This window comes from Bos javanicus, chromosome 9 (assembly GCF_032452875.1).
Source record: "Bos javanicus breed banteng chromosome 9, ARS-OSU_banteng_1.0, whole genome shotgun sequence".
Lineage (NCBI taxonomy): Eukaryota > Metazoa > Chordata > Mammalia > Artiodactyla > Bovidae > Bos > Bos javanicus.
Window position 1 is genome coordinate 100,527,350 of NC_083876.1, and position 27,764 is coordinate 100,555,113.

General features: G+C 41.5%; 1 protein-coding gene across 5 annotated transcripts in view; it reads right to left on the minus strand.

Moving 5' to 3' along the window:
* Positions 1-27,764, minus strand: part of PDE10A (phosphodiesterase 10A) — a 582,319-nt gene that overhangs the window by 53,089 nt on the left and 501,466 nt on the right. For all 5 annotated transcript variants that reach the window (XM_061428524.1, XM_061428522.1, XM_061428521.1 and 2 more), the window contains 7 exons: positions 22,734-22,874; positions 18,893-19,048; positions 17,151-17,201; positions 15,731-15,789; positions 13,809-13,860; positions 4,572-4,714; positions 2,217-2,309 (listed from right to left, as the gene is read on the minus strand). In XM_061428524.1, the coding sequence (XP_061284508.1) occupies positions 2,217-2,309; positions 4,572-4,714; positions 13,809-13,860; positions 15,731-15,789; positions 17,151-17,201; positions 18,893-19,048; positions 22,734-22,874 (695 nt within the window). The remainder of the gene's footprint in view (positions 1-2,216; positions 2,310-4,571; positions 4,715-13,808; positions 13,861-15,730; positions 15,790-17,150; positions 17,202-18,892; positions 19,049-22,733; positions 22,875-27,764) is intronic.

A 27,764-nucleotide genomic window follows, 5' to 3' on the forward strand; every position in this document is an offset into this window, starting at 1 on the left:
CAGGCTCCCCCGCCCCTGGGATTCTCCAGGCAAGAACACTGCAGTGGGTTGCCATTTCCTTCTCCAATGCATGAAAGTGAAAAGGGAAAGTGAAGTCGCTCAGTCGGGCCCAACTGTTAGCGACCCCATGGACTGCAGCCCACCAGGCTCCTCCGTCCATGGGATTTGCCAGGCAAGAGTACTGGAGTGGACACCCATTCACTTCTCCAGGGGAATCTTTCCGACCCAAGGATCTAACCTGCGCCTCCTGCGCCGGCAGGCGGGTTCTCACCACTAAGCCGCTGCAGAAGCTCAGGGTATGGACACATCACACGTTCTTGACCCCTTCACCAGTTGATGGACATTATTTGTTAACTGCCAGTTTGGGGCAATTATGAATAATGCTGCCCTCAAGATTTGTTTACAAGTCTTTGTGTGGACAGGTGCTGTTTTTCTTGGAGTGTTACCCAGAAGTGGAGCTGAACGAGGGCTGTGTGTGCTGAACTTTATAAGACACTGTGAATCTACTCTCCAAGGTGGTTGTGCAAACATATACTCCCACTTGCAAGGTATGAGCATCCACGTTTCTCCATATTCTTGCCAATGCTTGCTAGCATCACTTTTTAAAAATTTTAACCATTCAAGCTTGTATGTAACAGGATTTCATAGTCAACTAAATTTACATTTCTCTTAGATCAAATATCTTTCATCTGTTTAATGGCCATTCATCAATCTTATTTTGTGAAGCATCTGTTAAAATCTTGTGTCCTACTTATTAAATTGGGTTATCTTGGAAGTTTTTTTAATATATATGCTAGATACAAATATTTTGCCAGATATATATTTTGCAAATTGTTCTCACAATCTGTTGCTTGCTTTTTCATGTTATTTAAAAAGCTTTTATATAAGGATATATAAATATTTTCAATATTTAAGTACTAAAATGACAAGTTGGCTTTTTTAAGACAAAAATTGAGATTTTTCAGCACACTCAATTTATTGAAAAAATATGTTACCAGGATGCAGCTCTGTTTATATAAAAGTTACGCAAATATGACATTAATCAAACACCTGAAAAACTTCCCACTGCTTATGCTGTTTAACTGTCCCCTAAAGGAAACCCGATTGTGAACGCACAGAACACTGCTGCCAAAATAGGTGAACCATTACCTTCAACTTTCAGGGTGTCAACCTTGAGACTTTCAACTTCGAAAGTTTTTTAAATCAAATTACATAAATCGGTTTCTAGTTCTCCAAAGTAACTCAAAACAAAACTTTATTAGCAATCCTAACATCCAATAAAGTCTGCAACTGACTGAGCTCCTACTTTGTGTCATGTGAAGTTGCCAGGCCTTTTCTGAATATTTTCTCTAATTATAAAATAAAAAAAGAAAAACCTACAAAATAGGTATTACTGTGCCCATTTTAAAGATGAGAAAACAACTGAGGCTGTGACAGATTCAGTCACTCGCTTCAGGTCACTGTAAAGGTGACGAAGGACAGAACCAGGATTCAAAATACTTTCATCACTACGTGTTACAGCCTTTAAGATACAGTTTGCTAAAGAATATGCTTAGGACAAAATGATGACACTATAATGAAAAAAATTTTATAAATTTAAGTCTTGCTTTTTAGTTTTCCTTAAAACACTTTAAACTCCTGTAGCTGGAGACAGGGGCTTCCCAGGCGGCACTAGTGGTAAAGAATCCGCCTGCCCGCGCAGGAGATGTCAGTTTGATCCCTGGGTAGGGAAGTTCCCCTGGGGGAGGGCATGGCAGCCCACTCCAGTACTCTTGTCTGGAGAATCCCATGGACAGAGGAGCCTGGCAGGCTATAGTCCATGGGGTCGCAAAGTCAGACACGAGTGAAGCGACTTTGCACACTCGTATGCACAGCTGGACCCACTCCAGTGTTCTTGCCTGGAGAATCCCAGGGACGAGGGAGCCTGGTGGGCTGCCGTCTGTGGGGTCACACAGAGTCGGACACGACTGAAGTGACTTAGCAGCAGCAGCAGCAGCATGCACAGCTAGAGACAATCAATGGTTTAGAATCCATCATTTTTTATAAAGATCTGAAAACACTGACTACTGATAATAAGTTGGTTCAAAGAAAGTGTAACAGCAGCAAAGAGGAAAAACTGACTGAGCTGGGACATGGAGAGCTGGGGCCCTACCGCAGAGGCTTCGGCTGAGCTGGACGGGAAAGGAGGAACGCTGGAGCACAGGAGGCCGCCTCACCTGTTGAAGCGCGGGTCTGCGTAGGCATCTGGGATGTTCAGAACTTCCCCGGTCCTTGCTACCTGGCCAGCGATCCCCTTCTCGATTGAAAACCTGCACACACAGAAGAGAGGAGCACGCAGATGTTGCAGAAGAACTTGAGACACGTCACTGCCAACAAACACTGAATAAAAAAGATTTCTATTGTAAATGCTTGTATTGCTATAAAATGTATAAAGGTGAAGCAGAAAAACACTGCATGGTAATCACTTGAAGACCTTACAAGACTTAATTCATAATGTATTAAATTATGCTGAATCACAAACTGAAATTGAAAAATTAACTAGCCTTCTCCTTCATTGATCAATAATAATCCTTTAGATTTGCAAAATACCTTATAATTTACAAGATGTTTCAACATGAGTTTTTTAAAACAATTCTTCCTGTGAGCTGAGACCCATATGGGTTCAGTAACTTGCCAATATATTTAAAATATGAGTGGCACAGCAAAAACAAGAATGCAGGTCAACACCAGTACACTTTCCACCACACATGTAACCAGACCCACAGGTTATACGGTCCTGAGATGCAGGACCTCAACTTTAAGGCCTCTGCAATGTAAGCACTATACCAAGATAACACACTTTACAACTTCCGGTATCTTCACGTCTCTAATTCGTTAAATTTAAAAACAGCCAAAATACAGGCATTATCTGATTACACTTGGATATATTTTGATATCTAATATCAGTCATTTCTTTTATATATAAATATATTCTCATATTTATAAATAGTTTTCTCATTATAATATTATAATAATACACGCTCTCATTCAAAACATAGTTAAGATATCTATAATCACAATAGCTGCATGTTTCAGTAGCTGAAAAATAGCTTTCACAATATTACATTTTCAACATTATAGAAAATTATCATTCTTGAAATAAAGCTCCACCCTATGGATTTCCCTAAGGAAAATTCAAAAGAGAATTGACACCAAAGAGAATTAACTCTTCTTAAAACACCAACAAGTGAACCCAGCACTGTCCTACGTGAAACGGAGGTTGTCTCTGCCCCGTTTTCTTCTGCTTTGAGCAACGTGAGCACGACACGTCGGGCGGCCGTGAGCAGAGTACCAGAGCCCGTTCCACGATTATTCTTGATTTTCTTGGTCTGAGGGTAGCTCAGGGTGGTCTCTATCTCGGATCAGTGGAAACATAACCAAGGGACATGCCCTTAGGTAAGTGGCTGGCATTGACTGCTCAGCCCAGAGTTACAGCCCACCACACCCGCTGCCTGTTCTGCCAGGGCTTGTAAGTGCAGGCTCCCAGTTAAAGTCTTCAAAATGAGGCCAATGCCGGCCCTGCGAGGAGCTCTCAGACCTTAGCAGGAAAAGTGACTTTACCTAAATGACTATATCGAGACGAATCTACTGAGCTCTAAACAAACAAACGAACTTTTTTTTTTTTTCAAAAACCTAAACAGCGCCTGCAGTCAGTGTCCTGTGAGTATGGAATCCTAGCATCCCGGGACCACAGAAGGGGAAGCACCCCGTGGTGGGCGGCAGTGTGCGCACATGCCAGGCTCCCTGTGTGCAGACAGACGGCCCAGATGAAGAGCCAGTCCTGTTAATAAGGGACATGGTACGTTAGAGTACCTTGTGGAAAAGTAGTTAAGCATCATACATATGTATAAAACAGAAGAAATGCGAATGTCTAAAAAAGACAGCTTCTGAGTGCTCAGCTTGGCGCGTACTAGTTCCGTGACAGTGCTCCACGTAGGTGCCCCGATGGTGGGAGGACTCAGCCACCAGCCGAAGGCCGTGCTGCTCGCGTAAGCGACAGCAGTGGCCACTAGCAGATCCAAGGACTCTTTAGCTTCAGGACGCAGCACAAGTGCTCTGCGATCGGTTAAACCGGCTGCTGGGCTGCAGGATAATGTGTTGAAGTTAGGCAATATACCGGGTCAGTTTTCACTGCGGTCCGGACTTGCAGGCAGCTCTGTAGGTTGCGGGGGGGAGGGGACGAAATTGTCTGAGTACACCTGCTCCTAGACACAGGAGGCCCTGCAGACTCCAGGTGGGGCGCACCTTTACCTACCTGGGAGCACTAGTAACTTTTTCCAACATGATTTCCAAAAGGACCGCCTCCGGAAGACGGCATTTCCAGGAGTGGCGCTAAAGCTTCCTAGGCGCGGTTTCGCTGGCACTGCAATGTCATGCCCACAAGCACTACCTTCAGGAGGCGGGTCCTGGTGGGAATGATATCACAGTATGACAAGTGCTGTCCGCACGCCTGTGAAGAGGCACAGACAAGTGGGCGGCGGAGCACCTGCCCGGCTGCCGCCACAGCGACCACACGCTACTGCGCGCTGTACCTGATCTCCTTGGTCTTCTTGAAGATGGGCTTTCCTTCCTTTTCCTCTCCAATATCAAAAAGGTCTGAATATAACTCCTTGTTCTTATGGTCTACCTGGAAAAGGGCACAACGGTCGGCATTCACCAGGTTTTTTGCATATATCTACAGACAAACGAGAAAACGAGAGTCAGCCGGTGAGAGATGCAAAGAGGTTGCAGGTAAATGTTATCAGAAATAAATATGAATTGCGGCTGTTCTAGACTGGAACAGGGTGGGAAATGAGCATTATGATTAGATAAATACAGGCATATAAGGACGAAACTAATTCTATGGCACTGACCATGTGCGCACACCAGCAGCTGCTCTGCATCCTGGCTGTGGTGCCAGGGGCGGGAGCAGGTACCGGCCTCACTCCCTGAGAACCCACTACCCTGGCTCCTCTTCCGGAACCTCCCAGGCCTCCCTGGTGCCCTCGTCCGAGTCTCAAATCAGCTCAAAGGCCAGCATCTATTCCAATGGTGGGTGTTTATGAAACACCAGTTGTAAAAAAAATATGAAATATAACCTCTAATGAGACTCTGAGTATTCATATTTACATTAGCTACACTTTATTTTTTACACTAACAATAATGTGCAACAATTAGTAAGTGTTTACTATGTGCCAGTTTTTCGGTACTTATGTGCACTAATTCACTTAACCCTCACTAACATTTTGCACGCCAGAAGACCGAGGCACGGAGAGGCAACCTGCCTACTACCACACGGCTCGCAGATGGTGGATCTGGCACGTGAACTCACACGAGCTGCTTCCATGGCCTAAGCTCTTGAAACAAGTATGCTTTACTCTTTCTGAATGGAAAACTGTATTAATATAGCCATTCATTTGTCCATCAGTTCCCTTCAACGAGTATTTCTCTAATGCCTAACACTTCTCACTGTCCCCACTTGGCTGGGATTACAGCGATGTCACAAAAATTGTATTTACATATATTCAGAATTCTGGCAACGTCAACCCTTTCGATGACGGACATGAAATGACTGCTCGAGAAGAACCATCACAAAGTCTATGCTAAAGGTTGCTAGGCCACCTTGTGGCCAGAGGAAAAATATATCATCTCATGTAAAAACACCTTGGAGATTTCACAGAAAGAAATCAGAGTGGTTTAGGGACCTGTTCTTCCTCATCTTCTGTCTTTGTCTTCCCTGCTATTAGAAGCTGTACGCACTCACCCAACAAACACTGGATGTGCCTTATGTACCGTGACCAAGTACCCTGGGCATCGTGAGTGTCAACTCCCAGGGGACTTCTCTTCTCCACTAGCTGACTCATGAGTTCCAGGGCAGTAGAAACTGCTTCCTTTCCTCCACAGTATCCCAAATGCCCAGAACCAGGCTTAGAGAAAGGTCAGCTAACGTCCACAGGTCATGTAAACCCACCCCGCTTGCTAACAAGGTTCACTGGGACGAACCACACTTTATGAGTGGCTCACGGCTGCTGTATCGGCCGCCTGGAATAGCTGTAGGCGACGATGGCCCACGAGGCAAAAGCTTTACTATTGGCCTTTCATAATAAGTTTGCCAGCCCTCAGGTTAGAACATACCAGATACCTCTATAACCTAGCAACTCTCAATAAACACTTGAGGAGGAGGAACAACATACAGGAAGGAAGGCTCAGGAGATCTTGAACTATTAAATGACAACAATGCCCTGAACTGCTGGATCATACGGTGAAATCCACACCCTTAGTGGCCATGTTGGTTGCCTAACACTCTGGCACATATTTATGTCAATAGTTGTAAATATCTGGATGAAATGGACACTTTTCTAGAAAAAGAAAATGAATTTGGAAGAGAAATATCTGAATGAAATCAGAATAAACAGACAACTGAAATACTGTAAAAAAAATTATCCTCATAAAAGGCATCAGGCCCAAATAATTTCAAATACAAATCATTTAAGAATTTTCAAAAATAAAGTCTCATCTAGTTTAAACTAGTGTAAGTTCAGGCAGATGCCTGGGTCAGGAAGACCCCTGGAGAAGGAAATGGCAACCCATTCCAGTACTCTTGTCTGGGAAATCCCATGGACCGAGGAGCCTGGTGGACTATAGTCCATGGAGTTGCAAAGAGTCAGACATGGCTAAGCAACCAACACACACACCCAAGTTCAGACAAAACAAAACTTCTCTAGTTACTTTTACAACCCTTGCTATGTCACTGATACTGAAAACTGACAAAGATACTATAAAAAAGAAAATCATAGACCAATTTACCTTGGAAAAAGAAGAAAAATTATAATAAAAATATCAGCAAGTCAAACTTGAGGATAATATTTTAAAATTTTCAATAATTTAAAATTACACTTTACTCACAACTTCCAGTATTGGAAAGTCTATTATTATACCTCATAAAGCAATAAAAAAAAAAAAAAGGAGAAAAATCACATGACTATTACCATGGCTACCAAAAAATACATGTAACAAAATTCAGTATTTATGATAAAAATTTTTTAAATAGAAATTTTGTGGAAGAAAAACATATATGTATGCATACATATATCAGTATACACAGACACCCTAATAATATGTGAAAATTATAGTCTACATCATAAAAAATGATAAAATATCAGAATCATCCTATTAAAGTTAAGATATTAAAGTTATGCACAAGACAAAGATACGTTATCATAATTATTAATACACAATTAGGTAAAAGACAGAAAAAGGAAATGGCACCCCACTCCAGTATTCTTGCCTGGAGAATCCCATGGACAGAACAGCCTGGCGGACTACAGTTCCTGGGGTCTCAAGAGTCGGACACGACTGGCGAGTAAACCAGCAGCAGGTAAAAGACCACAGTTCTAATGTTAGGTGATATTATTGAATATGTTGAGAAATCAAGAAAATCAACTGAAAACAATTACAAGTAGTAGGAAAAACTTCTGCTTTAAGATAAGTGACTCTAAATATATATTTATTTTTAAAATTCTCCCTGAATATTAAACTTTCAGTTTGAAATGATACTCAGAAGCTGGAAAAGAATTAATAAAGAAATCCTAGGCATATTTTGGTAACAGTTATGAACTCCAAGCCTCGGAAAGTGAAAAGTGAAAGTCGCTCAGTTGTGTCCAACTCTTTGAGACCCCAAGGACTACACAGTCCATGGAATTCTCCAGGCCAGAATACTGGAGTGGGCAGCCTTTCCCCTCTCCAGGGGATCTTCCCAACCCAGGGATCGAACCCAGGTCTCCCACATTGCGGGCAGACTCTTTACCAGCTGAGCCACCAGGGAGACTGAAGAACACCGGGCAGCCTATCCCTTCTCCAGCAGAGCTTCCCAACCCAGGAATCAAACCGTGGTCTCCTGCATTGCGGGTGGATTCTTTACCAACTGAGCCACAAGGTCATTATAAAAGCCAACCTGTCTCCTACACACCTTCTCTCTCTCTCCTACATATAAACACAGGTTTACTTATAAGTGGAAATAATTCTTGACAGCAATAGAGGATTTCAAATTCAGTGGAAATATATCTTCAAATTTCTGAAGAAAACATTTTAAACTTAAAATTCTTTACCAGATCAAGCTAACATTCAGACATGAGGCAAAATAAAGATACTTCAGAAGTACAAAGTACTCAGAAAATTACTACTTTTGAACTATTTTGGAAAAGGAGATGAGCTCAAGAAAAAATTAATAGATAAATTCAAGAAAGCATAGGACGACCTGGAGTGTAAGCAAAATTGATGAGCAAAGAAACTACTAAAGCTATAATTAAACTGTACATTTCATTAGTAAACGATACCTATGAAATTACAGCTGTCATATAAAAAAGTTAATTAAAAAGACTGAAAATATCTGGTTGTGTCAAAAAAATATGTAAGATTAGAAGGCCAAAAAGGAAGGAGGAGAAGTTTGCTGTTCTTGTGGTTGTGAAGTCTCCAGAGGACAAGGCCCATACAGAGGTGCCCTGCACAGGGCCAGAACAACGCATTCCTGAAGATGAATGCGCCCCCAGGCCCAGCAATCATAGGATTCTGAACATTCAGGTCTCTCCAGTGTGATACAAGCTAAGAAACCTCCCCCTGATTCTCTCAGGCTAATGTGAGTTAGGCAGTGATGCCTTTTGCCTTACACCAGAGAGTCCAGACTGACAAACAAGCTCAAGGCAAGTCTGATATGAGAGAGGGGGGAGAGGGAGAAAATATCCATTAATGGAATTACAGGTGAGGAAGAGAATTTAAGTACAGGCAAAAAAGACAGCCATTGAGCAATCTTACATATGAATGTAGATGAAAAAGTCAGAAAAATAATAGCGACCAATTCAGGAGTACAGACTACAACTACATGAAAAGTGAAAGTGAAGCCGCTCAGTCGTGTCTGACTCTTTGCGACCCCATGGACTGTAGCCCACCAGGCTCCTCTGTCCGTGGGATTTCCCAGGCAAGAGCACTGGAGTGGGTTGCCATTGCCTTCTCCAAGGGATCTTCCCGACCCAGGGATGGAACCCAGGTCTGCCACACTGCAGGCAGACGCTTTATCGTCTGAGTCACCAGGGAAGCCCCAACTACACAGTCATTTAACATCAAGTGATAAATTAATATAGTTCCCTATTCTAATTGACTAAAGGAAGAAAAAATACATAATTTTAATAATGACTTACAAAATTTGATAATGTTTGACACCCAATCTGGTATAAACTCAAAGAAAGGAACAGAAAGAAACATTTTTAAGTTAATCAACAGTATCTACTGGGGGACCTTCAACAATTATACACAGCAAGGAAACAAGAGAAGCATGCACGTTAAAGAAACTATAATATATTCACTCTCACTGGCCCATTCCACAGTGTTCTCAGGTCCTAGCAAACTCAGTAAAAAAGAAAAAAGACACAGTGTAAACACTGCGGAAGTAGAACCACCGCTCTCACTTATCACTATAAATGATCTTTCTTGAAAATCCAAGACTGTAAACTGAAAAAACAACATACCAAATATGGGAGATCAAAGTCAGTACATACAATCAAGAGAGATTTTTTTAATTGAAAATAAGACAATGCTGTTGTACAAGAAGACTCCATATGCTAAACGTATCAACTCTACTTAAGATTTTATCAAATTCAAGGTAATTCCGATGTAAATCACACTCCATGGTGAAGAGGGATATATCATAGGAATGCTAGGTTCATATAACATCCAAAAATCACTCTGGATAATACATTATAGATCAATAAGACAAAAACTGAAATAAACACATGGTCATCTTAATAAATGCAGAGAAAATAAATGAGGATAATGTCCAACATCCAATCATAATTTAAAACATTAAAAAACTAGGACTAGAAGGGGATGTTGTCACCCTGATAAAGACTACCTAAGAGAAGTCCGCAACTAATCCATGTACTTAACCGTGAAAGACTGCAGAATGGATGCAGGATATCCACACTCACCATCCCTAATTCAGTACTGGGGGACCTGGGGGACCTAGCCAGGACGATTATGCAACGGAGGGGAAAAAAGGTATATGGATTAGGACGGAGGAACTACAACCATCAGTGATTGTGGATGACATGTAAAGACACTGAAGAATCCACCAGGAAACTACCAGAAATAATGAGTTCATCAGGACTATAGGATAGGGGATCAAGATAGAAAAAGCAAGTTTACTTCTATACATTTTCAATGAAACGTCTGAAAATAAAATTAAGAACACATTAATAATAGCGTTAAATAGCATTAAAAGATAAAACATCTAGGAGTAACTTTATGTGAAAGTGTTAGCTACTCAGTCATGTCTGATTCTTTGTGACCCTGTGGACTATAGCTTGATAGGCTACTCTGTACATGGGATTCTCCAGGCAAGCCTACTGGAGTGGGTAGCCGTTCCCTTTTCCAGGGGATCTTCCCGACCCAGGGATTGAACCCAGTTCTCCTGCCTAACAGTATTAGAAGATAAAACATCTAGAAATAACTTTACCAAAATAACGGCAATGCTTATACTCTGAAAATTACAGAATAGTGTTGAAAAAATTAAGAAAATTTAAATAAATGGAAAACGCCCATGTTGCTGTACTGGAAGACTTCATATTATTAAGGAGGCAATACCCCCAAATTGATGTTCAGTCAACAAAATCCCTATCAGAAACCCATATGAGCCATTTGTAGAAATTGACAAGCTGGTTTCTAAAATTTGTATGAATTGCAAGGGACTCAAAATAGCCAAAAGAGAAATGAATATGAAGAACACATTTGGAGGATTCACACTTGCTGACTTCCAAACCTGCCATAAAGCAACAGTAATCAAGATGAGACGGTACTGTCATTAAGCTGGACAGACAGGTCAGCTGAACAGAGCGGGGACCCTAAGAAGAAAACAATGTGTGCGTGCTCAACTGATTCCAGGAAAGCCGAGTTTAAAAGGGGAAATAAAAGTCTTTTCAACAAATGCTGCTGGTAAAATTGGACAGCTACCTGCAAAAGAATGAAACTGGACTCTTACACCATGAACATAAATGAACTAACATGAGTGAATACCCTAACTAAATGTCAAAGCTAACGCTACAGAACTCTTAGAAGAAAATATTGGAGTACGTTTTCATGGTATCTGATTTGGCAGTGGATTGTTAGATATGACACACGTATGAGCAACAAAAGTAAAAAGATAAATTAGACTTCACGAAAGTTAAAAACTTTAGTACTTCACGCTATCGGGAAAGTGAAAAGATATTAATACACAGATGGGAAAAATATTTTCCAACTATACGTCAATTAAGGGAGTGATATCTAAAACGCAAGAAGTCTTAGAACTCAACACTGAAAACTAAAGTAAAAAGCAGCCCATGGAGCTGAATCTTTCATCACATGGATAGACAGTCAATATCATTAGTCACCAGGGAGACGCTAATCAGTCACAGTGAGATAGTACTTCACATCTACTACAGTGGCAATAATCAAAAATTAAGATAATGAGCAAGGTTGGTGAGAGTGTGGGGAAATTGGAACCCGTGTGCACTGCTGGCAGGAAGGTAAAATCGTGTTAAGCGCCACGGAAACAGCTTGACTGCTCCTCAAAAAGGTAAGCACAGAGCAATCATAGCACTTAGCAGTTCCACTCTTACCTAAAACAACTGAAAACAGGCGTTAAAACAAGAAAAATGTACCCAAATCTTCAAAACAGTAGCATTTGCATTAGCCAAAATGTGGAAACAAATTCAAATGTCTACCAGCTGATGAATGGATTAAAAAACTGTGATATGCATATTCATACAACAGAATATTGGTTGCCTACAAAAAGGAATGAAGTAGTGGCACATACTACAACAGGCATGAACTTTGAAAACACTGTGCTAAGTGACAGAAGCCAGGCAGGAAAGGCCACAGAGTCAGGATTCCCCTTACGTGGGATTCAGGTGAGATCCACAGACGAGACAGTAAATCAGTAGTTGCTGTGGCTGGGGGCTCAGGGGATGGGGAGCAGACGGGCGACAGCTAAAATGCTTGGCAGTTTCTTTCTGAAGTAACGAAATGCTCTAAAATTCTCTGGTGATGGCTGCAGCTATCTGAGAAGATGCTAAAGACCACTGAATTAAGCACTTTAAATGGATTAATTGTACTGTACATGAATTATATCTCAGTAAAACTGTTTTCTAACATAACATTAAGAATACAAGAACTGGTCAATGGCATTTCTTATACTCCTGGTACAAGCTATATGTCAGTCCATATTATATATTTTTATGTCTTCTTAAATACTTTTCATTGCTTTATAAATTCCTCAAATTTTGTCATAACCAAAGAGGCTATTTTTCTTTTTACTGTGCAGTTTCTTTCTTTTTCTGTCTAAACAAAGCTGACCCTTCAACACTGCCCACACAATAAAAAATCCACATATAACCTCTATTGCCCTCCACATATGTGGCTCCTCCGTATTCACAGTTCCACATCTACAGACTCCACAACTCCGGATGGTGTCTCACTGCAGTATTTACTACTGAAAAAAGCCCATGTGTAAGTGGGCCTGTTCAAACTCATGCAGCTCAAGGGTCAACTGTAAAATCATCAGTGTAACTACTTACAGGGAGAACGTGCTGAAAGCAGTGACCCCTGCGTGACCCTCAGGAAATGCTCTGACACTGCGCATGCACACTCACACCTGACCTGCCAGGACATCAGGGAAACAGATCACTGCACACCATTAAGCCTGGAGATGAAAGGAAGCTTTGTTGTACAGGGTCACTACGTCTTGAGAAAGACCAGGAAAACGGAAAGGAGAAAGAACACCTATCAAAACACACAACAAGGCATGGGTGGTCCCAGCAAGCCAGCCTGGCACGCACGGGTCCACACACACACCACCTCCACCACCCGAGCCCCTCCCTCAGCGGACCCTCTCCCGAGCACTAAAGCAGCAACACTACACGTGGGGAAAGCAAACTCTACTTCCTGGAGCCTTCAGTTCTAGCCTGTGAGTCTTCTGGAAGAGGGAAATAACTTAGACTAAGTAGAATGAAACTCAGGGTTAGAAAGAATCATTGGAAATTCCTAATAAGACCTACATGCAAAAGGTATTCTGAGGAAAGAAAAAGAGATTAAATGCTTTTTCAAATTAGCTCTCCGTTAAATAATGGAAAACTCTGTGGTATTTTTCAAAACATTATTCCAAACCCCTCCAAAATTAACGGAAGTGACAGATCAATCAAGGTGATGCCTCCAGATCACTTTCATCGTTCTTAAAACAGCACATATGATTGTACATTAAAACGCTCCATCATATATTAAGACACCTAGGAGTGGTGTTAGTCACGCAGTCGTGTCTGACTCTTTGCAACTCTATGGACTGTATCCCTCCAGGCTCCTCTATCCACAGGATTCTCCAGGCAAGAATACTGGAGTGGGTAGCCATTTCTTTCTCCAGAGGATCTTCCCAACCTAGGTATAGAACCCGGGTCTTCTGCATTTCAGGCAGATTCCTTACCATCTGAGCACCAGGGAAGCCCATATTAGGACATAATTAAGGCTTAAACAAAATCATTTTTTTTTCTTCTTTTTTTATTTCATTTTATTTATTTTTTTTAATTTAATTGTATTTTTAAACTTTACATAATTGTATTAGTTTTGCCAAATATCAAAATGAATCCACCACAGGTATACATGTGTTCCCCATCCTGAACCCTCCTCCCTCCTCCCTCCCCATACCATCCCTCTGGGTCGTCCCAGTGCACTAGCCCCAAGCACCCAGTATCGTGCAGAAGGCAACCTACCATTATGTGTTCAAGTAGAGAATCTATTGCAACTATGTTATCAAAATAGGTTCTGAAAAAAAAGAAAGGTAAAATCTTTAAGTAATGTTATTAGAACACAGAACATATGAAACTTTGAATACATTTCCCAATTTTGGCTACATTTAAATAAAAAAACAGAAAGATATATGCTGTTTGACTGTTGTCCTTTCGTGGAAACCACCAATAATATTATTTTAAAGAGGTAAATGAAAGTTTATCACTGACTTTAGTATAAGGGCTCTAATTCCAGAGATCGCCTTCAGTAATTATTCAAGGTAGAGAAAAAGTTTGTAGCATTTAACTAAAACGATGAAGAAATAAAACTGGTACATCAAATTTAACATCTCACTAATAACTTTGATATAAAACAAAAATATTTAAATTTGCTAAATCTCATTAATAAGATAAAAATATAAAAAAAATCACTGAAAACCCCAAAAGCTAGAATGTAGTTTAACTGTATTTTTTTTAAAAAAGCAGGGAAATTCATTTGAGAAGAAATATCAGAATACAGGTAATGATAGGAGCTGACAACTCTACACAAGTAAATACATATTCATCATTATGAACTGCAAGTAAGTATTTTTGGGCATATGGCACATACATTAAAATGTAGACCGGAGAAACAGATAAATCCGCAGGCACGTGTTATAGGGAATATGTGGCAAATACTCTTAACACAGACTGTTGGCAAGGTGCCGCTCTCAGTTTAGGTCTGTGAGAATTTAGCCCTGTATTCAGGATTAAGGTAACTTATAGCAATTAACAATGCCCTTTTCAAGAAGAGAAATCATCTGACTTGAAGCTGTTAATATGCTTAGTTACAACATCCACTGAGGAATATCCTGCAAGGAACAGGTTGAAGAAAATCAGTTTCCCACTGGGGAAGAGATTTCAGGTGTCACATGAGGGTTTTAACTGGGCTTTGGGAGGCTTGCAAAGTGTTCAGACAGGCTAGCAAGAGGCCGAACACGGCTTCCCTTCCCGGGTGGCTCTGAAGCAGTCACATCTGCTGTCCAGACATGCTGTTTCATTCTGTCTCAGAGAAGATATGGATAGTTGGCCAAGGAGATCAAAAGAGCACGCCCTCCAACTCAAACTTCCCTAATATTTCAAAACACGAAGATGCAGTTTCAGAATCACAAGTGAGGGGGTTACGGGACTTGGTGACGAGTACGCCAGGGACATGTCAGCGGGAACAGCATCAGAGCTGCTGTGGAGTGCTCCTTGAGTTAGTAACCTGCCGTGGGGTGGGGCCCTGAAGCTGGCACATCCCGGGGCATTTTCAGATCTCAACCACTGAGCAGACGGTCAGAGAGATATCAATACATGGCCGTCCCCATAGCAAGCAAACCTGATGTGGGCCTGACGCTTAACGAACATCTGTACTTCCTCCACTGCCAGCCCAAGAGTCTTCCCAGGTTAAACTCCGGGGAAGGGCACCATCTTTTTCAGAATGGGAAAACTGAAACAATAATGTCAACAGTATGTTGTGATTTACTGACGTTCACAGCAAGGGCCAGAGAGGACTTCGGGAAAATGATCAACGTTTCCCCTCCTTCCACTGCTGTCAGTTCTCTCCTATGCAAACAGCAACACTACGGCATCTCTCTGCATAGTCTCTAACACCTTCTAGTGAGTCATTTACAAACATGCCCAATTGCAAATTAAGCTGGTCACATATTCGTCTTTGATCCTTTACTTGTGACGTGAATGTGGGTGAGAATGAAACTCTCTAAGCACAAACATGATGGCCCACACTTACCAGATCACGTGCCGGGTAAGGACTGATCTGCTGCTATTGACCGCAGTGGACAGCAGTCTGTCACGGTCAGGGCCGGCGCCTGATCTAAACCGTTGACCTGTTAGAGCTTACCACATCCCTAGAGATGAACACTTACTTTGATACGTCGAGTAGAAAGTCATTCAGTTCAGTCTGTTTGGCAAGACCTCTGCATACCTGCCATACAAAACAGTGGCTATTAATTTTGAGGGACTTTTGTTTATTTTAGGAATGAAAATTCCAGAATTTTATTTACCTTATTTATTTAAAAAGGCATAACACAATCACTACTTCAAGGATTTTTAAAAAATTGTACTTGAGCATCTATCACCGCTCAGTACTGTCAGATCCAGGAAGTCCTTGATTCTCATATCATTATCTTGAAATATATATATATATATGCTTTATTTTTTATGTGTATATATATATATATATATAAGCACAGAGACATTACTTTGCCAACAAAGGTCCATCTAGTCAAAGCTATGGCTTTTCCAGTGGTCATGTATGGATGTGAGAGTTGGACTATAAAGAAAGCTGAGCGTTGAAGAATTGATGCTTTTGAACTGTGGTGCTGGAGAAGACTCTTGAGAGTCCCTTGGATTGCAAGAAGATCAAACCAGTTCATTCTAAAGGAAATCAGTCCTGAATATTTATTGGAAGGACTGACGCTGAAGCTGAAACTCCTATACTTTGGCCACCTGATGTGAAGAACTGACTCATTGGAAAAGACCCTGATGCTGGGAAAGATTGAAGGCAGGAGGAGAAGGGGACAGCAGAGGATGAGATAGTTGGATGGCATCACCAACTCAATGGACATGAGTTTGAGCAAGCCTGGGGAGTTGGTGATAGACAGGGAGGCCTGGCATGCTGCAGTCCATGGGATCGCAAAGAGTCAGACATGACTGAGTGACTGAACTGATGTATACACACACACACACACACACACACACACACAAACACACACATTTTCTCCCTATCAGACAGTTCCTCAGCAATCTGAGTTTGCTGAAATGGACTTAAACAAAACAAGCAGCAGTGGAAGATACAAAACAGAATTCTATTTCTGCCATGTTCCTGAACTTAAGAGCCTGGTTATCAGGGAAACTCTATGCAGTTTGTGACCTTTTAAATTAGATCACATTTTCAAGAGAATCAAGGAACTTGAATTTACGATTATTGTTTTCATATGCCACTGAGTTTAGTGGATGCTTTAATTTAGGAAATGGATCATAGAAATATCAACATTACTGCCAGTAGGATATCATTCCTGGGCTTTCGGTGGAAAACAAAAACCACGATAAGAAATGCAAATGATTTAACATCCTGTTTAACTATATAAAAGAATTGGTTGGAAGACAGTTAAGGCAAGCAGTCAGTAAATATAAGTGACCAGATCACACATTTCAGAAACAGGAAAACATTTACTATGCACAAAGCAAGCCGTGGGTGGCGGCTGGCCCGCCCTCTGCCTGCTGGGGGCGGGCTACACAAGCCCATTCTCTGGGACGGCCTGTGAAAGCAGCCCTGGGACGCACCTGCACCTGGTGTATGGCTACTGAAGCCCAGGCGAGATTCGCCGTCGCAACCTAAAAACAAGAAAAGGAAGAGCATGACGCCAGCTTTCCTCGGCCACATGCACACAGCCCAACAGAGGCCACCAGCTTAAGTTTGGTGTGGTCACCACATCCGTGAACATTCCAAAAACCCGAACTGTCAAATGCATGCAAAATTTCTCTTTTCTATTTCCCACTTCTTTATGATTGAGTGTAATGCTCTTTTGTTCCTCTTAATTTGGGATAAAAAGGAAGATGAATTGATTAAGAACACTGTCATCTCTTGAGCTTATGATAATTATTTTTCACTTCAAATCACTAATAAAAAAGGCGTCTAGTGACAATTTTCTTTCCTTCTTTTTTTAAAAATTAATTAATTTATTTTAATTGGAGGATAATTACTTTACAATTTTGTGATGGTTTCTGCCAGACAGCAACATGAATCAGCCACTGGGGTACCTGTGTACAACCCAAACCCCTCTCCCACCTCCCTCCCCACCCCACCCCTCTGGGTTGTCCCAGAGCACCTTTGGGTGCCTGGCATCATGCATCAACCTTGCACCGCTCATCTACTTCACACATGGGAATGTCCCTGTTTCAGTGCTATCCTCTCAAATCACCCCCCCTCGCCTACTCCCACTGAGCCCAAAGGTCTGTTCTTCACATCTGTGTCTCCCGCGCTGCCCAGCATGCAGGCTCGTCGTTACCATCTTTCTAAATTCCACGAACATGTGTTACTAGACAGTACCTGTCTCTCTCTTTCTGGCTTACTTCTCTCCGTATAACAGGCTCCAGGTTCATCCACCTCATTGGGACTGACTCAAATCAATTGCTTGTGACCACTTTAAAAATGACGAACTGTTTCCCAAACTTTGCTGACAAGTGCTTAAACTACTAGCTATCCTATTTCTTTTGTTTTTTTTCTGTTCATCTAACGAGTATTCCTGGGTGCCTGCTGGGGCCCAGATTGGAGAAGGAAATGGCAACCCACTCCAGTGTTCTTGCCTGGAGAATCCCAGGGACGGGGGAGCCTGGTGGGCTGCTGTCTATGGGGTCGCACAGAGTCGGACACGACCGAAGCGACTTAGCAGCAGTAGCTGGGGCCTAGCGCTGTTGTTAGAGAGCAGGTGCCACTCGCGTCTGTGTGCAGGGCTCAGGGAAGATGCCACCCTGAGCAGGTGACCTCAGAGCGTGCTCCTGGAGGCGGCGGCCGGGTGATGACAGAGAAGTCGAAGCAGAGGGGGAACCGAGGTGCGGGATCTGCTGGAGAGGGGCCAGCTGTGCTCAAGGGCCCAGCGTGGCAGCAGGGAGAGAAGGGGCTGGAGTGGCGAACGGTCACCTAGGTGAGAAGACAGGGAGCTGGCCACCCCGGGGCCTGGACGACCGTTGCAGGTGACAGAGAGGTCACGGTACTCTTCGGTTTTAGCGTCACTGAGCCGTTCCCATTCAAGGAACAGTGAACAGATGCTGGTGTTGTTGTTACTGTTGTTTAGTTGCTAGGTTGTGTCCAATTCTTTGCAATCCTAAGGAGCTGTAGCCGCCAGGCTCCTCTGTCCATGGGATTTCCCAGGCAAGAATACTGGAGTGGGCTGCCATTTCCTCTTCCAGGGGATCTTCCCGACCCAGGGATGGAACCAGTGTCTCCTGCCTTGGCAGGCACGTTCTTTACCCCTAAGCCACTAGGGATGTTTCCCAAATGTTTCTAACGCTGGAGCCCTGCTCACCTCCTGGTGACTCAGACGGAAGGCTTCTTTGCCCCAGTGCCGGTAGAGCTCCAGGATGCCAATCAAGTCCCCAATCGCAGTGACGATCGGCAAACACAGCACAGACTGGATTCGCGTCCCCGATTCCAGCCCGGTACCTCTTGGAAACCGTTCATCCTGAAAACGTAGGAGGGTGAGAAGATATAAATTCTTCGAAAGAAATGGAATCATTAATTTAGGATTCTATCAGAAATTCCTTAGTACTTGTAAGCCATGATCAGCCGTTCTTTTCAAAGGAAAACCAAACGACGATGGTCACTGTAAACCTTGCTTAAGAAGACCTGACAACATGGGCTGTGCTGAGTCACTCAGTCGTGTCTGACCCTTTGCGATCCTTTGGACTGCAGCCCACCAGGCCCCTCTGTCCATGGATTTCCCAGACAGGAATATTGGAGTGGGTTTCCATTTCCTCCTCCAAGGGATCTTCCCAACCCTTGTCTCCTCTGACTCCAGCACTGCAGGCGGATTATTTACCCACTGAGCTGTTTAAGATAACTTTAGCAACATGGGACACAAACCCAGATAGTGCTTCACGTTTCTTTTTCATTGTACAGGGGAATTCAATTAATGAATGAATACATATAGCTTCATGCAATAATAAAAGTAATTATGACGGCTTCCCAGGTGGCTCAAGTGGTAAGGAATCCATCTGTTAATGCTGGAGCCGCAGGAGACACGGGTTCGATCTCTGAGCCTGGAAGACCCCCTGGAGGAGGAAATGGCAACCCATTCCAGTATTCTTGCCTGGGAAATCCATGGACAGAGAAGCCGGGTGGGCTTACAGGCCATGGGGTCGCAAAGAGTCGGACATGACTGAGCACGCAAGCAATTCTAAGCAACACTTTTTTATTCCTCACCTTCTAGTGTCAGAATTAAGAGTTTTAGAGATATAAAGTCACATGTGAAAATTACCCCAAATGCCATAGCAAATTCTATTTATATAATTGTTTCTCTTATTTTTAAGGTCAGAATAACACAAAACCACAGGTTAATGAGAGTCATTGCAACTGAACCCCAAAGACCCATAATTAGGCACTCGAATCAACCAATAATCACCCATTACCTAAGAAATGAAACTGGTTCTTCTACTTCATTTCCTAACTTAGCAAAACCACTCAAAGGAATACAAGAAAACGGAATGAATTAATATCAAAACATCAATTCTATTTACTCACTTTCTGCAGTCTACAGGAAGCTTTTCATGAATCAAGACTAGCACAGATCTGTCCTTTGTAATTTACAGATCTTTGGAAAGCTTGTACATGCATACAACATAACATTTTAAGTGACAATGTATACCATATCTACTTTTAACATGTACTTCCTAAAAATGAGATGGGCTCGGTGTACACCGTCATGGGGCTTTGAGGCACACGGTGAGCTGATCTGCTGCGTCTGGACACTGCAGTAGGATCGGCAGCGCTGCTGGGGCCTCCACCAGCAGCGTCTTCATCTTTTCTTTTCCGTGGTGAGAATGGTGAAGATTTAGTCTCTTAGGAAGTTTGACAATTATAATATTCTTGTCTATGTAATTATACTGTGAAACATGTATTTTAAGCACTTTTTTTCTTTTTGATAAAACTTTTTTCTTTTTGATAACAGTAACTAGTAACCTGATTTGTTCAAGGTCACACAGATAATTAGTGGCAAAAATAAAATTAAAATCTAGATTTTGCGACTCCAATTTAGCACTTTTTCAGAGCAAATTCCTGGCACCAATGCACTTGTTTGTATGCTTTTCAGTTTCAAAGTCTGAGCTCACACAGTGACATTTCATCACGACGCATACATATACTGGGGGAGACTGGTCTGAGGGCTCCATCTGGTCCTGTTCTCTGTACCCCTGGGCTTGGTCAGACTACACTGAGTCTGGCCCCCTATGTGATTTGGTTGGCTAAACCGAAGGTCATGAAGCTGATGCAAGCAGAGGCTTGAAAACTCACCTGCATGTGTCCACTTCTCTCTGACCCCTGCCAGCACCATAAGACGCCAGGCTAGCCTCAGTGGAAGGGAAGGGGACACATACAGAGAACAAAGGCCACCTCAGCCTGGCCGGCTCCCAAGGGACGCCCAGACGGCCTCAGACGTGAGAGAAAGCTCGGGTCAGCAGAACGGCCGATCCAGAGTCAGTGAGTGGTTGCTGCACGACACCACTAAAATCTGAGGCAGTCAGTCCCACAGCTAACTCATTCAGATCTGTCCTGCTGGGATACGAACCAGCAAAGAGTAATCACTCAGTTTGTATGTATATCAGCACACAGGCAAATATGGAAAGAAGAACTACTCAAACCTAGCTCTTAGGAGGTTATCAGATTATTTCTTGGAGTACAAAGAATTCATTTACACACAAACCCTTTTTATTGATCGCTATCTTGCTTTTATGCTGCTGTAACATGGCTTAAGTTACAACACCAAGAGTATATGTTGTCTTTCTTAATTAAATACTTTGGGTTACAAATGTCACTGCCGGGAGCCGGCGAGAGGCACTCCACTTGTGGCAAAGGTCATGAGGAAGGAGGCTCGGCATACGCAAAGGCGGGATCGAGCCTCAGGAGTCCCCCTGGATATTCTCGAGCATCTACCCCCCAAAACCAGAGTCTGCCTACTTTATTGCTTTGTGCTCTCACCTCTGACTTTACTGGGGGCTGTCCCCTACCACCATCTCGCTCTCTCTGACAAAGAGTTAACTTACAGCTCCAATTAATAAAGTTCCTGGGCATTAGGAGTGTTTAAATCCAAACCCCTCAGATAGCTCTCTAACTCGCCTGACAAGTTTACCCGGACTCCTACAGCTATGCATACGATTGTTTACAGTCTCCCAGCCTGGAGAGGCACGGGAAGCTTAAGATATTCAAATAGCTTAGAGCCTCTCAGAGAATTAGAAACTGTCAGAATAAACTAGTAAAAGATTCCATTGATGAGCCAATGCTTGCTGCCAAGTTTCCACATACCCTGTATTGTATCCTTGAATGTGTATTAATTAATATAGTTGGTATATAGAAAAATAAGTAGTGGCCTTGGTGTTAGCAACTTTAGACCCTTAAGGTAATAAATTCTTTCCTTTGTTGTAAACCCATTACACCTCTGTCCTATAGGAATGCAACTTTATCTAACACCTTCGGAGGATGGCGCCAAACCTTAAAATAATTACTCTTAGAGAAAATAAGTCTTATGGTTGACAAACCTTTGTCAAGAGTCATAAAATGTTAATAGGCCTTCTGGCCAGAAGATGATGTAAATCACCTAAACCATTTGTATATGATAAATTTGCAGGAAAGAAGCCCTGGTTTTTGATAAGGATCAAAGACTGCTGAATTTGCATGATTTCACATCCCCTATTATCCTCTATGTGTAACTTAGGGTATAAAAGCCCCTGTTGAAAATAAAGCTACAGGCCTTGTTCACCAAAGCTTGGTCTCCCCATGTCATTCTTTCTTTTCACATTCCAGCTGAGTCTCCATCTGGAGCGCGGAGGTCCTCTGCGACCATTTATTTGCCTGGGCTTCTAAGACCCACTCGAGAAGGTGTCTAAGGTGGGGCACCTTCCGCTATTTGAGAGGGCGCCTGCAGCCTCCGTGGTCAGAGCTAATCTGGTGTCACAGGTTATATTGATTTTCCGTGTAAACCAAGCTACTCAGCCTCTTTTCTCCACTGAATTTTCCTACTGAGCTATCCTCATTCTATTACTGTTTATATCTTTGATGAATATTTAAATAAGTCGCCGATGCCGTCTCCCCTTTGAATACCCTGGATCAGCCGGGGCTGGACCTCGGCATGTCACAAAGGGTGAAAAGCCACTCACGCCGAGGATGTCTTCCACCAGCAGCGTTTTCCTGGACTTGGCCACATAGGCAGAGGTGGTGGTGCCCTGGGCGATGGGACCAGCGGGGATGAGCTTGGGTTTTCCTTCCTTGATTCCAGGCGGGATAAACACACAAAGGCTCTGCGAAGAGGGAAAGAACATGTTCTAGAAACTGTCCTGTGCTTTTTGGCATGGGACACAAAGACTCCTAGACATTACTTAACGATGACAAGAAATCTGTGAGCCAAGGGAAAGAGGAGCCCCAAAACAAGGGAGGTGCTTTGCGATGACCACACTAAGCATCTGAGGTGGAATTCCCACAAACACAAGACACACACTCGACACAGGACTCGCACGAATGTCCACGTGTGAAAACTCTTACAGCAGCCTCCAATTTTTATCCACAGGAAATACTAACATGAAGACAGAAATGTAAGCTGTCCTTGGGCTCTAGAAACTACCAATCAAGAAGCAGACACGACACGCCCCGCTTCCTACAGACGTGGCACATGGATCTGTAACTACAAAGTCAATGTGAGATGACTATACTTTTTCACGTTCATTAAAAATCTTTCTCAGAATGTTACTACTTCTTTTTTTTTTTTTAAATAATCAACCACTCCATTCCTGAAACTGGCCTGCCCATAATATTACAGATTTAGAATACTCTTGGTAAAATCTTTGCTTTTCTCTGCACATACACACCAAAAATTAAGTAAATAAATGACTGGACAAACCTGGGTGTACCTCTCCCCCTCAGAAGACGTGGCAGATGGAGAGCATTTGAAAGTATCTTAAATTTATTTTTTTAAACACGATCAATTATTTTGACTAAACCCAACCACATTTTAAAATAAATTTCTACTAAACAAGAATTGTTAATGAAATCATCTGGGCAGGGGGAGCAATATTTTGACAGAACCACACTGTGATTATCTACACGATCTAAAAAATATTAAAGTTCTGGTAAATTCTCCCAACACTTTACTTTTATCTTAACTGGAACTGCTGTAACTTAAGGATGAGGGCCTTTTGAACTAGTAAGTATTAGGCAATCCTCTGATGTGTTGCTTTTTAGATAATGTGGTTTTCCAACTTTGGAATGTCAAAGACGCAGAAGATGAGGGTTCAATCCCTGGGTAGGAAAGATCCCCTGGAGGAGAAAATGGCAACCCACTCCAGTATCCTTACCTGGGAAATCCCACAGACAGAGGAGCCTGGCGGGCTAAGTCCATAGTGTCACAAAGAGTCAAACACGACTAAGCCCGCGTGCGAGCACACGCGCGCGTGCACACACACACACTGTCAAAGAACTCTTTCTTCAAATAAAATCTTACAAGGGATTGAGCACTATAAACCTGAGCGACTTCAATCACTGGGAACAGAGAGGAGGAAAACAGAGCCTCGGCTCATTCTGTGTGCTTTAAGTCACCATTATCTAAAGATTATACATTCAAGATAGTTTCATTCATTAGTATATCTATATTAGCTAGGACTAGGTTTAAGCAGTAATTTGCTATTAAGTACAATGTCTGTGAAGTTCAGTTTTAAATTGCTTCTTTTAAAAAGTATTAAGCTTAAAATATTTAAATACAAGTTACATGCTTTAAAAAGATGTTTTTAAATTTAACTACATATGCAATGATAATTGACAATTGGACCATACACATTTTTAAAGTGGCTAGAAATCAGTGTTTTTACAATAGTTACTGTACTCTATTATGCACCAACACACATGTGACATAAACAAGTTTAGAATTTCATTAGATTTAGTATCTATCTTGCAAAACATCATTCAATGTGTTACCCTTTCTTATGATTGACAGGAGAGTAGCAAAATGATCCAAGAACAGGAAGAGAGATGACTACAATAAAAATATAAAAAATACAGTATATGTAGGCTGAATAAGAGTCAGAATTGACAATGATTTTTTCAAATTATGAGAAAGTTAATTACCAAGGATGCTGAGTAACATTTCTCTTCTCAAAGTCAGAACTGCAGGAAATGAACTTAAATTGACCCGAGTCGTTTGGATAACTTTAAAAGAACTTCCCGCAACACCACCAGAAAACAAACGCTGAAGCAAGCTCCCAGCAGAAGCTCTGGATATTTTTTAACACTTGTTGACTGCCTGTGTTTGTTGTTTGAAGATATACCACAGACACTTCTTTAGGCTGACTTTTCTGTAAGACCATTAAGGCTGAATTTACTAATATCTTCAAGTTACATTTTGCTTCATAATTCAGTAACGACGAAATAGCTTATATGGTCCTGGATCATTTATTTAATATAAACATTGACTGCCTCTATGCAGACTTTCTAGATGATGTACAAGAAACAGACAAGCAAATAATGCACCGTGGGTACGTGGCAAGCTATGCTGCATACTAGACTTGCTGAAAATAAATGATTTAGAAATCCTTCAATAACCTGACTGAATGTGGTAAGCTTCTCGTGCAAAATAATTATCAAAAAAAATTATTCTTTACAATGGGGACTTTGTACTTGTTTTACTAATTTGATTATGATTTTTGTTCACATTTATCAAATAGAAAGGCCTACAAATGAGAACTGAGAGCAAGTGCTAACAAAAAAGTAAGTTGTCCTGTGAAGGCTGAAGGCGCTGGTCACATGAAGGCAACGTGAGGGCTGAGCCAGTCAGACACCTGTTTTGATGTTCTCACAGCTTCAGTGTCTGTCCTCTGTACTAGAAGCTTCCTCCTCTTTTTGGGTGGCATTTTTTTTTAACTCCACATGGTTCCCCTGTGCAGCAGCTCCCTTCCTGGCATCGTTCCTGATTAAATCATCATCCTCGGATTCATTTGGAGTGTGTGTTCGGTAACAGCATGTTGCACGTGATCTCTGAGGTTGATCCGGCTAGTGGGCAGTTATTACTGCAAACAGACTATGTCAATAACAAACCTCCAAGTTAGAGACTGAATATTGCAGGTATTCGGGAATAGAGAAAAGTTTGTTAAATCTACCTTAACTCACTCCACAGAAATAATTTTCAAAAAGATAGTTACGGATTGAATAGCCTTCCTTTTCCCACTGGCTGAACTCATCACATAAATCCTCAAGCACACCTGGGTCTGTCTCTGAACTCTCAATTCTGTATCACTTGGTTTATTTTTCACCACACTGTTTTAATTACTGTAATTTATAGTACATTCTGTGACCTGGTAAGCCAAGTCTTGCTTTGGTTCTTCATGTTTCAAAATAATCATAATTTATAAGACACATTTTGCATTTTGCATTGATGAAGGTCCTGCACTAACGCATTAATGACTGATGGGTGGAGAAAAGTTTTCATAAAGAAATGGAAAAATGAAGCAAAGACTTTATTTTTCAAAATCAATCATTAGGAGTTTTTTAAAGAAGTATTTTTAAAGAACTTTAATACAATACTTAAGATTTACTTTCAATTCAAAGTTATTACAAAATGTTGGTTGTATTTTCCATATTGTAATAAAACACATCCTTAGAAGGCTATCTTATACTCCAAGGTTTGTACCTCCCATGCCCCCATGTCAATTCTTACGAATTTTGACATAAGAATTTGACTGGGATGTTCAAATTAATAAGATGAAAAAAGATTATACTCATTATTTATTTTCACAGGAAGATGAATGAAAACTTTCATCAAATATCACTGTATAACATATTAAATATATTAAGGTGATTATACATACATTTATAATCTATAACATCCAGTGTTGAGATGAGTCTCTAAAATTAATTTCTGCTCTAATGTTGTATAAATCTATGAAAACTTTTATTAGCACAAATTTTTTAGAGGCTAGAGATGAAAAACTACATGAAAACCGAAAACAAAGAAAAGGTTCAAAGTTTGACATCTCAGCCGACCCTACCTTTTCAAGAAGAGCTTCATGCATCGGGGCGTGCACCTGACCCCCGAGCTGCTGGTCACTGCAGCTGAGAGCGCTGCAGGTGGCCTGGATAAGGCCCTTCACCTCCTAACACCAGCAAGGAGACTGGCCACAGGGCTGGAAATCAGTCCAGATGCCAGGCAGTGGCAGGGCGTAAGTTAGTTTTTTCATTATTTCAAACAAACTCATGATGACCTATCCAATATTTTTGTGGTAACAGTACATTTCCAAAAATATTTCTAAAGTTAAACCATTTAAACTAAAGGAGATTGGTAACAGTAGTCATAATGACTAAGCTGACTCAAGGAAGAAATAAAAAAGCATTCAAGTTATTTTAAAAAAATCAAATTTTTAGAAATAGGTTCAGCGGAAAAAGAACCATAGACTAGACTACTGCACATTATTTGTTAAAAATAACAGGAGTTTCTGATGAATTGGGAAAATGATTCATTGACATCAACCACAGAGATGTCTGCTTTATGTGGTAAACATCTGCTCTCATCTTTCTTCCCACACACAATTCAAAGTTCAGTTTATTCATGAAACTTCTCTTTTATGTTACGGTTTCAACTCACAACCAGTTAAAGTTCGGAAACACTTTTTAAGAAGAAAACAAATTACTGAGGCTTACCATTAAGTTATTTTTCTTGGAGACACTAGATGGCACTGGAGAGTAAATGAATTTCACTCCGTGCAGAGGGCAGGAGCAACTAGCCCCAAGTTCCCTGGAACGTGAGCCAGATCCCTAACTTTGTTTGTACAATTCTTACTAAAGTTCACTGTGCATTGACAAAGTCACATGGCTACTCTAAACTAATACATAAAGAGCTATCTATGAACTTACTTTATGAATTATAAAGTCTGATGAATAATTAGAGATCACAAAGTTTTCAGCTTTCACAAACTACTCTTATAGATAATATATATATAAAAACTATATTAGAACATTATAAAGTATGCTACATAGTAACTGAAGTATGTGACTAGGTATTAAGCAAAAAATCTCAATCGTGAAAAAATCAGTTTTGCCCAACAACTATTTCAAGAGCGCCCTGTATACGCTATGTGCTGGACACTGGCATTGGTCAGAACACAAAAAGCTTCCTTTGCTAGATTTCTCACAGACTGCTTTCTCCTTCC